General features: G+C 31.5%; 2 protein-coding genes across 3 annotated transcripts in view; one reads left to right on the top strand and one right to left on the bottom strand.

The window, feature by feature from the left end:
• Positions 1–16,420, top strand: part of LOC129938739 (nuclear transcription factor Y subunit gamma) — a 125,615-nt gene that overhangs the window by 79,373 nt on the left and 29,822 nt on the right. The gene's annotated exons all lie outside the window — the stretch shown is intronic.
• The window catches only part of LOC129938740 (inactive pancreatic lipase-related protein 1), a 35,631-nt gene that overhangs the window by 13,902 nt on the left and 5,309 nt on the right, over positions 1–16,420 (bottom strand). Inside the window, exons 2-4 of the mRNA XM_056046468.1 lie at positions 5,992–6,091; positions 5,773–5,930; positions 5,278–5,532 (exon numbers count right to left, since the gene is read on the bottom strand). Of these exons, the coding sequence (XP_055902443.1) occupies positions 5,278–5,532; positions 5,773–5,930; positions 5,992–6,091 (513 nt within the window). The remainder of the gene's footprint in view (positions 1–5,277; positions 5,533–5,772; positions 5,931–5,991; positions 6,092–16,420) is intronic.

The raw sequence follows: 16,420 nt of genomic DNA on the forward strand, positions 1-16,420 counted from the left end.
TTAATTTATGAAAAATAAGGTTTTTGGCACCCGGTAAATTTTGTGTGAAGACTTAATTGGCAGAAAATCCTAAACTACACAAAAATTGGCGCATCTTGAATTTCGCAATAATTTCAAATATGTCAAAAAGGCCTTTTGTTAATTCAGTATTATTTATTCAAATTTAATATTATAAATTTATGTACAAAATAAACAAATGGGAAGAATAAAACAAACGAGTTTTTATTCACTGAGTAGTGGGTATTGCCTCCCCTTACATCTATTAAAACATTAATTCGAATCGGCATGACTTCAGACTTCAATAAGCTTTTCTAGGATTTCGTCGTCAAATTATCCCACCCCTTAGATCTCCGCTCACTTAGTGTCTAGGGAAGGGCAGGGAGCTTTCTTACCATTTATTCGATGGGATTCATGTCCAGGATCATGACAAGCCAAACCTTTTCTAAATCTTCCAAGTAGTCCGTAATGCACCCGACAACGTGAGGTCTCACATTGTCTTTCATCAGCAAGAAATTTTCACCAACAAATAGTACCAATAGAAACCCAATATTGTTCCAAAATGTTGGTGATTTAATAATTGCAGTTCACCGATGGTTCCACTATGCATAGCCCAGTTATTACGTGTGTTGAAATTCCTGCCCAAACCATGACGTTACCTCCCTAGAAATTTTCACGCTGGGCAACTGATGTAGAATTGTATCTCCCACCTGATCTTCTCCACTCTCCTGTACATGCATCTGGTGAGCGTAGACAAAATCTGGACTTATAAGTGAAGAGAACTATACCCTAGTCGGCCTCGGTTTAATTTTAGTGAAGGTGAGCAAATTCCATTCGCTTGACTGTTTCGTGAGTCTTGGTTTACGACCAGATCACTCTCAATTTAACGCTGCCCACAGTTTAAGCAAACAGTTGTCCCTCTCACTAATTAAAGCCTGTGTGACACTTTAACCACTGTTTGGTGACGATCTCGAAAGCTTTGAAGCTCCAAATATCTCCGCAAAAATAAAGAGGAATATTATCAAAATAATAACAACAACCCCTCTTTTTGGTAACTCAGTGTAGATATTGAATTAAAAATATTTTACTTATTTAACAAAATCTTCTTTGGTAACATGGGCTTAAGTTTTGTTAACAATTTACTTAAGGTGGTGCTGCAGTCTACCACGAACCTGGATCTCAACCAACATCCGTCTCCAGCCAACTCGGATCCTAGCTAGCTGTCTTTAGTTTCGTATACCAAGTTGATTTTGGTCCTCTTCCACATACTTGCGTCACCTGAGTCGCGGTTTTCTATACTACGCCGCCGTCGTCCTTTGGGATTAGATTCGAAGACTTGGGATTTAGCGTTGATGTCCGTTCCATTCCCCAGCTATGTAGGTCGTTATTTTTATTTTGACCAGGTCAGTGTTACTGTACAGCCCGTAAAGTTTGTCGTTGTACCTTCTCTTCCACTCTCCACATTTTTGACAGGACGAACAAATTAGGTGAAGAATTTTCTCTCCAAGCATCCTAAGACGCTGCCATAATTCTTTTACAGGGTGCAAACCTCAGCGCCATAAATAAGAACCGGGATGATGAGTGTCTTAAAAATGGTGACTTTAAATGCTCCAGAAACGACTTTGCTACTCAATTTCCTTCGCAAGAGTTATTCTCCGTCTGATTTCAGCGCTTGTGTAGTTGTCTGAATTAATAGCTTTGCCTAAAGTCCTTAGGTCGTTCAATTTTTGTTTTGATGATAGCATATACTTTGCTTTGCCCTCATTGACAACTAAACCCATCTTCTCTGCTTCCGTCTCAAATGCTCAGAAATGATCCACTGACATCACACTTTGATCCTGCAATTATGTCAATATCGTTTAGGTATCCGACGAATTCTTCTTTTCAGAAACGATGTTAAAGAAGTCTTGTCTACAACCTTTTTTAGCATCAAAACCATCCGTGAGATCTTTTCCGACCTTAAAGCAGCGTGAATTCTTCACTACTTACTGATATATTTTTTAAGAAAATATTTTTAAAAAATGCTATATTTGTTGTATATTCTCCAAAGTTCCGTTCTAGTAACTATAGTAAAGTTAGAGTCCAGTAAATTTAGAAAAAAAAATAGAGGACAAGACTGGATGGCATGGACTTGCTCCTGAAACCAAAGACTCCGTTTACAAATTGAGCTCATTATTAAAATTTGTACATGTATTAATTTACCAATAAAATAAGTTTGTTATCAAACATTTTAACGTTTTTCAATTAATCAAAAAAAAAACGCTATATTTTAGAAATTGATTCATTAGTTCCTGAGAAAACTCAAAAACAAAATAACGATTCTATGGCGGTAACAAGTTTAGAAAACATTTAATTAATATCTATGAGTTCGTTTTTGAGAGAATTTGAATTTTTGATTTTTTGCCAAAATATTTCTATGCGGACTGCTATTTTTAGTCTTAAAATATTTAAAAAAAGGTCTAATGAAAATCTGCTCAAAACCCTAACTTACAATTTTGAAGTTAATCGAACAAATGGTTTGCATTGAAGGCACGAGGACATATCGTTCCAAATAAACATTTGGTATAATATGTATTTTGTTAACGAAAAAGGGTAAAGGGTTTTTAAATTGGCGCGGGTAGATTTTGGCGCTCCGTGGCTGCCATTTTAATTTGGTGTCATCAGTTAAATCTTTTATTTTTTATTCAATTGTTTCTTATGGAAAGTTATATGATTAAATGTTCAAATGATAAGACTTTATTATCAAAATGAGTGTTCGCCAACGCAAACACTGCGTTCCATGCGCCCATTTTACCGTAGACGTTGTGACCCTTCACAGATTGTTCTTCAACATTTAGTTGCCAAAGTTGAGACGCCCGATTCAGTTAACAATCAGGCAACACCTGTACGTTCAAGGAACGCAAGATCGGCTAAGAATATCGCCGCGGTCCGTCAAAGTGTATAGCAGAACTCGAAACAATCTATTCTTTTGCAGTGCACAAGAATCGAAGTTTCGCAGACTTCAACTTGCCGAATTTTGCGTCGGGACTTGAGACTTGCTCCTAGACCCGTACAAGGTCAAACTGACCCATCAGCTCAAAGTTCATGACCTAACAACGCCACACCCTTTCTTCGCTGACTGGGCTTCGAATCGTTTGGAAGAGAACCCCAATTTGAGCCGAAAAATCATCTTTAGTGAGTAGGTGCATTTTTTAATGAATGACTGTGTTAAACAGCAAAATTGGCGTATATGGGACAACACCAACCCGCGCAAGGTTCACCAAGTGATAATGCATCCTCGAAAAGTTACCATTTGGTGTGGATTTTGGGCCGGACGCGGCGGCGTAATTGGACCGTACTTTTTCTAAATCGACGTTATTAAGTTGGTCACCATCAACAGCGAGCGCTACTTAACCATGATAACAAATTTCTTATGGACCTAGACGGCGCTTCGTTCCACACAGCAAACGCCACTATTGACATTTTGCGTGAACAATTTGAGGGCAAGGTTATCTCTCGCAGTTGTGATGTAAATTGGCCACCAATGAGATTTTACCCCTCTTAACTTTTTCCTGTCTAGTTTGTTGAAGTCGCAGGTCTATGCAAATAAAGAATCATTGAAAATTGGACCAGTCTGATCCGTGCCACCGTAAGAATTCTAGGTGGGCATTTGAATGACGTCACATTCCACACTTAATGACATATATGCGCCTTTAAATTAAAAAATTATTTTACTAATACCTGACACACGGCTTGTTTTATTCCATTTCAACATCTATTATTATTATTTAATTTACTTTAAATTCATTATTGTCGAAATTCTGTCGTACAAAATTGTGGTTGTCAAAAATCCTATATTTTAAAATGCTTTCATTATCGCATAATATTTTAACTATAGCAAAACTATATTTCTTTTAAAAAGTTTTTTAAGTAAAATATTTTTGAAAATAAGGTATAATAAAAGTTTTCAAAAATACAAAACATTTCTAGGCAATAACATTTTTGTAAATTCACAAACGCATCACTGCAGAGATAATTTGCGATCATCCCTATAGCACGTTCATAAACGCATATACTTGGCATCACTTAAAACGTCATTATTGCAAAGTTCAATATACTGATGCGCAAATATAAAACAAAAAAAAAGCATCAAGAATTTTACTGCCGGCAGAAAATCAAAGTCAGTATTGTGGAGAAAAGTTCTAGCGGAGATAAAATGTGTGGCTCCAGGTTTTGATTACAATGAGAGTTTTTATTACTATAACATCCATCATAAAGCAAATGTTGTTTTTAAACGTAAACATTTTTTTCAATCAGCATCGCATCGTAATCAGCTTAGCAACGATCAGCATCGCAAAAAACGGTGATGCCTAATCACCACCAACAAATTTGACGTTTGTAAATTTACCCTGTGTTAATTTTCTTTGGATAAACGTTAAAACGTTTCGAGTTTCTAAAAAGCTGTTAGTTTTCAAGTTTTAAGTGACTTTGCTCATGAACATATGTATCAAATTTTATTCTTTAAGATATAGTGTCTCATGATGAAAAACTTGAAGCATGTAGCATTGTAGCATAATGGCACATGAAAATGTAAAAATAAAAATCTGCGTCAATACTTATCAATCACTAGAGACTTATGATTGTCCTTTAAAAAGTTTAAAGAATACTTTTAATAAATTTTCTTGTTCTTCATAAGAAGCTTTTAATATCAAGTGTAATTAAATGGAACGTCATGTATTTTAAGTCCTTGTTTCGTACTCGTAACCATATGAAGGTTTAACCTTGTTTTTCCATCGTTTGTTCTTATAACCTTAATTTTAATGACATTTATTAACGTACGTCCTATTTCATCTTGTTTGCTTACCAAACCCCAAGACCATATTGCAGATACAGAATAAGCCAAACAAGCACAATACCTCTTTTTATACGTCTGTGTGCTCAATTAATTTCCTCCTCATAACTTTTTCACTTGATCATCGTCATCAGCAAACTCTCGTAAGCATCTGCCCAACCGACACTAATTTATTTGTCGCTAACGTTATTTGTTTGGAATATCAAATTCCGCAAAAAACTTTATGTACCTACCAACATTCATATTTTCTAATATTATATGTTTTTGAAATATCACATCAATCAAATTATATGTACGTGCTTCTTTTCTACAGAAGAACACAACACATAACAGAAAGTTGTGATGACCTTGGCAAGCTGAAAGCTTTTTCTATTTTATCTTGTTTTTGTAAAAATTTCCTGAAAAACAAAACAAGAAACTCAAACTCAATTTCAATTTATCACACAAACCTGTTATTCTTGACAGCACAACTCCCCATTCCTGAATTTGTTGGCCAGCGAAGCCTGCAACTTCAGCACCCAAACTGAAGCCAATCACATGAATCTGTGCCTTGGGGAATCCAGTGCCGATGAGGTAGCGCAAGAACCGAGCAATATAACGTCCAGCTATAGGTATGTTATCCACTGAATTTGTGTACCATGGCATTGCTGTTAGTGGACTCCAATCAACCAGGATAACGTTGTAATTTCCGGCCTTGAGAAATGCTACAGTAGAGAAGAGTGAGCAGTATACAATATTTGTATTTGATGTGCATTGGGAAAGAACGAGGAAAAATAGGAGATGAAGAAAAATGAGGAGTAGAAAATCCAAATGGAAGAAATAAATTGAATTAAGTTTCACATCTCTCTGGATGGCAGGAGATGCCGGAGAGAGATGCAATACATTGCCAGCGAGAGAGAGACAGAGAGAAAGAATAAAAGAAAATGTGATTATTGAAGTTATACCATCCTTAATTTGTTGACTACTTTGTTGTTCATCGCCAGATGATGACTCAGAGAAGCCATGCAGGTATATGACCAGCGGATGTGACTTATTTAAATTACTCTGCTGCAACCGTTGATCATTTTTCAGATACAGTTGATAGGGATTTCTGGGATTTTGACTAAAAATGTTTTATGGATAAATAATAAGAAAAATGTCAATTAAAGTTGATTTGATCTCACTTTGTATACAGAAAAAACTTGACATCTTGAACTTCTCTGATCGGGCAGCAACTATCGCATGAACCACGTGGCGCAGGACTGTAGATGAGTGGAGTTCCAGCTGAATTAAGAAAGATTAAATTAATTTATGAATAACTTGATTTATCATTAAATTGAAACGTAAATTAAGTGAAACTCTTAAAGAAATACACTCTCAGCTATTCCTGTGCAATCAAAAATCAGACTATTTTCGCTCTTGGAAAGAGTTTTTTTACACATGCAACCACTATTTCTCTGATAGTGACAAAAAACTTCACATTTAAATAGAATGCTGGCAAGAAGGATCCAGACTTTTAATCAGGGGAGGGTCATACACTCGACATATAGACAAGTTTTTACACACCGCTTAAAAAGTAATTTTTAAATTTAGACGACTCTTTACAATATATGAAAGCATTCCAAGATTCCAATAGTTTTCTAAATAAGACATTTAAAGTACTAAACACAATAGCTTAGAGGGTTATTGGTGCATTTCAGGCAGAAATTGTTTTGAAACGTAGTTTTTTCGAAAAATAAAATATTCTTTTCTTGATTCCATTTCTGTTAATGCGAAGAACGTTGCACAAATTCAAGAGAGACGATCCATATAAAGAACTGTCGGGCTTTTTTTGACTTAGTATTTTCGGAATCAATTTTCAGGAGTCTATTATTACTATCTCTATGAGTCTGCTTTTTCTTTTTTTGACCTCAAAGGAGTCAACAAAACTTAAAAATTGTAGAAAGAATAATACTTGGTTGTTGAATTTGAAAATATAGGTGCATTTAAATACATAATTTCTCTTGGGAAGAAACTTTTGTGTGGCGCTTACAAATTAAACGTTTCAGAATTTCTTTTCGCTCCAAATCTCAAGAGATTCAAAGCCTTTATATCAATAGATATGAAACGTTCATTATGGTTTTCAATTAGCCATTAGTTTAACAAAAGTGTCACTTTTGCTGTTTTGTTTAAATCTTAGATCTAGATCTTTCAAAGCAAATTCACTTCAAAAAGTAGATTTATATAATTTTGTAAGGTCTTTAAAGATCTTTTGTATTCAACAAAAAATCAATTGCTAACGTGTTCTAAAAAGTCGGTTTAAAAATATTTATTATATTTTACAATTTGCAAAATAAGTTTTTCTCTAAAAATTAAATGAAATTTTATTTCTCAAAACTAAAACTATTTTTTTTTTTTTTTTGGAAAATCAATAGAGCGAGTTTTTTTAAATTTATTTGTATATATACAATTTTGAATTTTTGTGATATATAGATTTTTTTTAAATGAAAATCAATATATTTTAAAATAAAAAAATGACATTTTTAGAAAACATAAAAACAAAAAAAAAAGGGTTGGGATGCGACCCACAATGATAACTTCCCATCTCGTCTGTCGATTTGTCTTGCTTAAAAGTTTGTGTAGGTTTTCGTTTTGGGCTAAAAAAGTTCTCAGTTGAATTATTCTTAAAAAAATTAAAATTGCCAACAATATTTTTCATGTAAAGTAATAGTTTAGTTTGAAAATCTAGTTTTGTTAAATAGATTTTTAAAACAAAAATAATATTTACCAATTTTAGTACCATTTCTTAAATTTTTATAAATTTTATGAATGAAATCAATTTGGGAGAAATCAAGAACCGAACATCAATTTTTACCAAATCTGCGTACAATTTTTTGCACATTTTATTTTGTATAAAAACAAATTACTGAATATCGAAAACAATATTTTCTGTGAAATAAAATAAGTTTAATTTTTGAAAAGCTATTTGAGTTCAAAGTAAATTTTTACCAAGTTTTAGTATTGTTTTTTTTTTGAGTTTTATTTTTTGTAAAAAAAACTGCCAATTTGATTTTTTTCAAAATTTTACTGAATGATGACAACAATATTTTTTAAAAGATAAAAGTAGTTTAAAGCCAATACCTTAAATTTTTGAAAAGTTATTTGAGTCGAAATTCAATTTTTATTAACTTTTTATTTTTGATAAATAAAACTGTGAATTTGATTTTTCTCAAAATTTTACCAGATGTTAAAAACTTTTTTTTTCGTTGTACAAAATCGTTTCGGAAATAAAATCATTTTGTATTCGTAAAATGTTCGATGTGAAAAATTTGTTTAATTTATTAAAAAAAACGTCATTTGTATCTTTTTTTTAAATATAATTGTTTGGTATAACGTTACAATATATTATATAAATTTAAATTCAAGTTTTTAGGTTTTTGGTTCGTAAGATATTTAGGGTTAACCAAAATATTCACCTTTTTTTAAACTGCTATGCTAAAAAAACACCCACGAAATCTTTCTGCCTTATTATCTGTATAACAAAATTTATTTGAAGTCGATATCTCTTCTGGTTCTTGAGCTATGGACGACGAAAAAAACACACGCACGCACAGACATCTTTCTAAAAATCTTTTATTTCGACTCTCGGGGCCTGAAACGTCGAGAAATGTCGAAATTTAGAGTTTGACAAATCGGACCAATTAAAATAACTTTCTATGGGAAGTTAATAACAGTTTCATGAAGATTACTCTTCGAGATCAATACCGAAATATGGTTTTCTTGTAGAAAGAAGCCAAAGTAAGAAAAAAATTTAGAAAGTTTTAAAAATATTTATCAACAAATTTTTGCAAAAACTCCAAAGTAACCAAAAAATTTGTATGGGGACTACTGTTATTTTTTGTATTAAAAAAGAGTTAAAAAAACGCCTTACGCTTATCGGCTTAAAACCTTAATTTCCCAAATTGAACTCAATCGACACAAGGGTTTGGGTTGAATACCAAGGACAGACAGACAGATGGAATCGGAGAATCCACTTTTTCGACTTTTCTACCATCGTAATGTCATGTTTGAAGAAAAGCTTGAGTTCGAATTTTTTACGAATGCAATACTTGCCATATAGTTTCCATATATTGTAAATAAAAATCACTTTAATATTCACTATTAACGTGAGTCAAAAAATAATACGGGACTGAAGGCAAGTTTCAGGAAGGCAACTTAATATCAAATTAACGATCTCTTATTCAAGTGTTCTTTTTAAGAACCTAAATATTTGGTCCTTTTCTTAGAAACAAATTTTATAAAAATAATTTAAAGCATTGCTTAAGTTTTTCCAAATTAAAAATTGATTGAAAAAAATTGTAGTTGTTTGTCGTTAAATTACTAACAAATCTTTAGATAAAATCTTTGGTTATACATCTAATCTTCATAAGCTTTACGGCACATATGACAACCCCTCCCTGGATCTTCCATTTGTCAAAAGTTGATGAATTTGTGCTGCATTATTTGAAAGGGACTGAATTTTTAATTCATATTATGTTCTTGGTCCAGCCCTCAGTTAAAAGTTGTACTTTTAGCAAACAAAATTTAGGTAAGTAAAATACAAATTTAGTTTTTAAACATAAAAAATAAATAATTAAAAATATAGTGGGAGTCATGTCCATTAACGCAATACGATCGTTTTAAATTCAAAGGAGTTCCTTCTTATAGGTGGAGGGTCATGACTCTACGACCCCCTTCAACCTGGATGCACCATTGTGGAGAGGCACTATCGAGCCGAATAGAGAAAATAAAACAAATCTGAATTTCGGAATTTTTCTGTTACTCTCCTTTTTGCTAAAATGTACACATGAATGTCGTTGATTCCTGACATTCTGTACGTAGTAGCCCCTAAGACTGTTATCATCCATAGATGCTTTTTATCAAAAACTGTAATAGCAGTGATTCTCTCTAACAAATCTGCTATACTGGACTTTATTTTAGCACTTTGTATTGTTTCAGACTGTTCTTTTTAGCCTCTCTTACCATTTCTGACGGTAATTTCATTTCTGTAATTTATTTTTTTTTAATTTAATGATTTGTCCTAATCTGTCTTCAAATAAGGGACCGCTAACTTTCTACAATTCAGTGACGTCTGCTATTTTATTATTTACTGTAACACATTTGTTTTTTTTTTGCTTTTTATTCTGATTGATTCCTATTATCCCAAACCGTAATTAAGTATTTTTTCTATCTTGAACTGTTATTACCCAACTTTTCTCGACTGTAAATTTGTGACATTTCAACTTAAATCAAGTGAATTTTACTATACTAAACTGTAATGTAGCCACCTTTCCATTTGAATTTGTGAAGTTTGGAAATGTATTTCCTCGAATCTGTCATTTCAAACTGTAATACGGAAATAAATCCGTTTTCTGAGTCTTTAATAACTTTACAATCCTATACTGTAATCTTTTAACGAATGCTATTTAACACTATTTTATTGGTTTTTGCTTCTATACTCTGTACACATAAGAACCTTCTATTGAAGGCTAAAATAAAGCGATGTTTTTTCTATTTCAAACTGCAAAAAAAAAAGTGATCCTATAAAGCATTAAAATAATGGCATTGTTTTCTTTTTAAGCGGTAATTCAAAAATTTTGTCATTCAGACTTTAATAGAGTGGATTTTGTTATATGTTCGTTATTAACCAGACTCGATTTGTTTTACTATAAAGTTGTTTCTGTCTTCAGTCTATTTTTAATTGTAATAGAGTGATGAATCCTTTTGCTCGAGTATTATAATTCTGACTGTAAAAACAGCATTATTTTACTGTAAATCAACGAAGTTTGCTTTATCAGACTGTAACACAGCATTATTTTATATTAACACTGTAATTAAGTTATGTCTAATATTTTAGAGTCTTTTTAAGTATCTTGCTAAATCAGACTTTAACTAAGCCGCATCTGCTCTCTGTAATTTATACTAAATAATGTAATTTGGTAATTTAAAAAAATCAACTAAATGTTGACGATATGAAAGCAGTGCGGGGGACATTTAATCATATCCTATTATCACTTGGTGAAACTTAAGCTACGAGTAGCTTAATACCTTTGACATGACAATTTTAACAACTACAAAATTTAGCCTGGGTCGTCTTTTACTAGCTTTTTATTTAATCTAAATTCAAACTTAATTACGATTTTCTATCTGACCTACCTTCGTGATATTATCTATCACTAATTTTGAAAAAGACAAAAAAAAACTCGTAAAAATGATACTGTGAGTAAATTACATTTCATTTCATATATTTACTCCTTTATTCAAAGCCCATACTGCCAAAGTCCTTTATATGCCTCTTAACACAAAAAGGTACAAACTGTTTGCGAAAACTTGATACGCATTAATTTACTCAGTCTCAAGAACTGTAATTATTATTATATCACACCACATCAGCAACAAAAACTACAAAAACACAACATTTTCCTTGCTATTAAAATGTATGTGACAAGCCCTTTTCTTAATACTCCTATACTATGCTGTTTATTCATCGGAAAAGAGGGTGTGTGCGAGGGTTAAGTTGAGTTGAATATAAATAGTAATGGCAGGAGGGGACAATTAAGAACGAATGCAATGACACTTTCCGTTTAACTTTCTCATATCAATTTATTATATCAAAGCTTTCAAAAAGTTAACGTTTCGTTAATAATATAATAATTATCATATGCATAAGTGACGTTCCTACCTCTATAAAGACTTTTAAGTCATGTTTAATAAAAATTAAAACAAACAAAACAAAAAAAAACAACAAGTTTGAAAAGTTTTAGATTAATTTAAATTATGATGATGGGTCTAACAATGAGGTTTTATTTAATAATAAATTCATAAACAGTGTCAAGTTTTTAATTAGTTGCAAATTTTTCACACCACATACGGAGATGAATACTTTATGACCTTGATTGTTTTTTCTTTTTGTTTTTGTTGTTGCTGTCATCCGCATGTATGCACATTTCATATTGACAGCAATGTCAATGTCACAACAAGACAAAGTTGTGTTAATTTCAATTCAAGGCAAGGTATTTTTAGAACTAGATTAGAATGGCTTAGAATTTTTGTTAATTACCCTCATTCTGAAAACTAAAATAAAATATATATAAGTACATACATTAATCATTTTCTTGAAACTAAGGTTGGTTCCGTTTTTGTCAAAGTTTTTATTATTTATATTGGTTTATCCATTTTGCGGTTTCAAAAGAATAGGACTCGAAATCGACATTTGTCAAACTAAGTTGTTAAACCAATTTTTTTTTTTTCAGTTAATAGTTTGACATTTACGAAATTGGATAGCTTAAGTATCGCATAATGGATATAAATTGATAAAACATACTACTAAAATTGTGATTCTGCCACAGTCACATATCGTGCTTTAAGATGAGAGTATGGTTTACGGAATCGTCTAACTACGCAATTGGCAAAATTTGAAGAGACATACATTTTGGTTACAGATATTGTAAGGCTTGTGCATTATCCTTTTGCTCGTACCACTGAAAATATCGCTGCTGTTAGTGAAAGTGTTGCCGAAGACCCGAATGTGTCGATTAATCCTCATTCTCATTAATTAGGACATAATGACGCATTTGGAGCTAACCTACATCCATATAAAGTCCAGCTCACAAATCAATTGAACCCGGATGACCATTCACAAAGTGGTCGTAGATACGTTGAATTGGTGCTTGAACATTTTTTTCGAAGAAAAATTTTCTTCAGCGACGAAGAACATTTCTCACTCGTTGGTTGTGTTAATAAACAAAATTGTCGTATTCAAAGTTCTGAGAATCCTCAAGTGATTGAAGAGATTCCATTACATCCACAAAAAGCCACTGTTTGGTATGTTCTTTGGTCCAGAGAGTGATTGGACCTTACTTTTTCGAAAACCACTGTCACCGTCATTTCGAAGAGTTGTGGTCATACGATTACCGACTTTTTTTTGCCTGCTATTGAAGAATACGGTAGTACCCGTGGCATGATGGTAAGTTCGTTGAACTGTCATCCGAGAGGTCTTGGGTTAGATTCCTGCCTGTGCCAACTAAATTGTTATTCATGGGTACTGCCTCTGGCGAGGAATTGACAAATTCTCCAAGAGTAATACTTGTCATGAATAAATGCCTTTTCAAATTATCCGTTCGGATTCGACATATATAAACTTTAGGTCGCCTCCATCCCTGAAATTACTCGCACACATTAATGGTTGAGAGTTGCAAATCTCTAGGCCCTGGTTCTCTACGGACTGTTGCGCCACCTAAAAAAAAATTGAAGAATACGACCTGGAGAATATGTGGTTTCAACAAGATGGTGCCACAAGCCACACAACTCGAACGTATATGGCTTAATTGTAAGTGACATTTCCTGGCCGCGTAATTTATAGTCGTGGCGATCTCAAGTAGCCACCAGGATCATGTGGTTTGTGGGGCAACGTGATGGCTGAGCTACCGCCCAGTATGTGTCAAAAAAGCCCAGTATGAAGAAAATTACCTCGATGCTTGCAATAATTCGCGTGGTGGTGAATTAACGTGGTGAGGTGCTTACCTCAATTTATTTCTTAAGTTAAAGTGGAGTTTCCCTGTGGAACCTCCAATACCTTTTTCTTGTAAGTTAAGTGAATACTTGATCCACTTTCAGATCCTAAAATGTTTTGTTCCGGTTCAATATTAAAGAATTTGTAGGGAATCTTAAAAAATATAGATACAAATTTCAAAAAATTCAGCATTGTCTGAATTTTTACCAAGTGAATATCTAAATTTTCCTGAACTACTTGCTTTTTAATAATTTTCTATTATTTTTATTTCATAAGTGACACATAAAGTAGTTAAATTTTTGAACAGATGATTAGTATAAGTATGAGCCGTTCTATATTATGAACAAAATCTAAATTTTATTTTAAGAAATAGGACTCATTATTCTACCTTTTTTAAACCAAAAGTCAATTTTTAAGTGATTTTTTCTAATATAGGGTCCGCGAAATAACTTTTCTTTTGAAAATTCTATAAAAACATCGAGTGTAGCTTCGGCTGTGTGGCACGTAGCGCCACCGATCAGTTATAACAAATGGCGGACCCATTGAAAATCACAATTTCTAACGTTAATTTTTCAAAAAATAGGTTATTTTGATTTTACAGAAAAATTCAAATTTTGACTTTTGATAGAGAACCTTAAAAAGTGTTGAAGAAAAATATTTTTTTATAATTTAAATCAGTCATCAAGTTAAGAAAAAAATATTACTCTTCATTAAAGCTCCAGCCCAAAATAGAATAGCAGTTAAAAATACCTTGAATGCAATGAATTTGTAATGAAATTCTTTTTTGCTTTTTTAATCGTTCTTTTTAAAAAAGGAATTAAAATTTATAACATCTTCATTGATTCTAATAAACATTTATAATAATTTGTACGACAGAGTTGTTAGTCTTAATATGCTTATGTGGGAACAAATATTGAAAAAGTAGAAACATTTTTTTTAACTTTCGATTTGTTCGCCAAATAACTTCCAAAATTTTCCGAAGCCAATCCTTGATCATAAATGTCCCATAAATTATAAGTCGTCAAAGTTTTTAATTTATTACTTATTTGCAAACATTGTTTTTCTAAGCGTGACTTACATTCTAAGGTATTGGATATTTGCCATAAAAAAGCTATTAAATGTATGTATAACATTAAAAGCAATTTCAATTCAAAATCTGTTTTGATTCATATAAGTTTTAAGAGTTTGTTAATTGTTTATTTTAGTCGTTCGCATTTTTTAAAAGATTATAACTTTTTTGAGCAAATAATTTTGTATTTTTTTTCTAGTTCTATTGAAGTCCAGTTTTTTTGGAAAAAATAATTAACGAAGACAATATTTTGTTTTTGGTTATAATAAACAAAAGAGTTGGCGTACGAACCTGAAACTTGAATTAAATTCATATTTAATTAATAGAAATAGTAAAGTTGTTTTGAAAGTTTTGATGGTATTTCTTATGTAGTTTTTGTTTATAGTCAAACATTTTTCAGACCCCATCCAAATGAGTCAAATTCATTTAAATTGTTTACGATCGAAGCTTTAAAAAAAAATTAGAATTCAATTGCTTTTAATAAAAAAGATAAGGAAAAAATCTTTTTTACAAATGAATATAAATGAATTATAAATGGCTATTAAAACTTAAGTTCATTTAATTTCTCGTAAACACATTTATAAACGTGACCTATCCCCAGACACTTATAATGCTATTAAATTAAAACATTATTTATTTACACATTATTAGGGTGACCATTTTATGAATTTTATTTAGGTTGTTTCTGTTAAGTTTGGTTTCTCGTAATTAAGGATATTTTTCATGATTTGACTTTTGGCTATACCTTGTTTATCAAAATGTTGAGTGTCCTTTTTAAAATTGTCAATTTTTTTTGAAAGGAGTTTTATTTGCTGCCAAGAATCAAAACTTCAAATTCAAGTTTGAAAAAATACGCTTCATTATTTTAATCAGATTTAGATTGGTCAAAATTGCTTTTCCGATTTTAACTATAATTACTTTTTTATGATCACTCTTATGCATAGGAAATTGGTATCTCATTCTTATGAATAATATTTAAAAATAAATTCACATTACGTGAATTATACAAAAACTATTGTTGTTAATTTCGAATTGACCAATTATGCAGATTTGATTTCTTTGTGACTCAGGAATCAAATTGTTATGAATCCGTTTCTGGTTTTTATTCACAATATTTTTATTTTGCAATTAATTCATTTAAGAAATATTTTTGAAGCAAAACTGTTTGTTTGATAACTTGAGATTCATCGCTATATTTAGAATGGGAGAAGTTTATATCTAAGGACTTAGCTGATTCATTCACATGCATTTCTTTTAATAACACACAAAAACTGCTTAACTATTATTGAAATTATCCTTTAAATAAACAAAAGAGTTGTTGTAAAAACCTGAAAACTATATTGAAATGATCATTGAAATATTTGCATTTGACCAAAGGGTAAGATCAACGGACACTTAGCTTTAATACATTCATTTTAGAATGTATTTATTTTTTGTCATTTATAAATAATTACCTGCTCTTTTTTGATGTTTTTTGTATGGCAAAATTTTAACAATTATTATGAGAAAATTATTTTAAAAATATATAATTAAAGTTATTCTATCATTTAGATAGTTCTGAAACAATTGGACAACGTTTTGAAAACCCAAACACTGGTGTTTATACATGTTTAGATTTCTAAATTGCATAGTCAAAATTAACCTAACAATAATACGAATCAAAAAAAAATAAAAAGTAAATAAGAAGTTAAGAAATATCTTATGAAAAAATTAACAGCCGGTTAGGTCTTAATATATTTATTAAGTACGCTAAATGTCCACGTTAAGTTTACAATAGGTATTTACTTAAATCTTAATATAATACTAACCTAATACTAACAAGAATTTGTTGAATTTACTGATTATTTGATTAAGAGCGCCATAGTTCCATTTCATAAAATTAGTTCTTAGTGTATATTTTTCTTAAGCTGACTCAGATTGGAATTCAATTGACAAAGAACAGATGGACATGAAAACTATATTAGATTCATCAAGCTTCAGAGAGCTTTGAGTGCATGGAGGTGATAAGATTCTA

This window comes from Eupeodes corollae, chromosome 1, assembly GCF_945859685.1.
Source record: "Eupeodes corollae chromosome 1, idEupCoro1.1, whole genome shotgun sequence".
Taxonomy (NCBI): domain Eukaryota; kingdom Metazoa; phylum Arthropoda; class Insecta; order Diptera; family Syrphidae; genus Eupeodes; species Eupeodes corollae.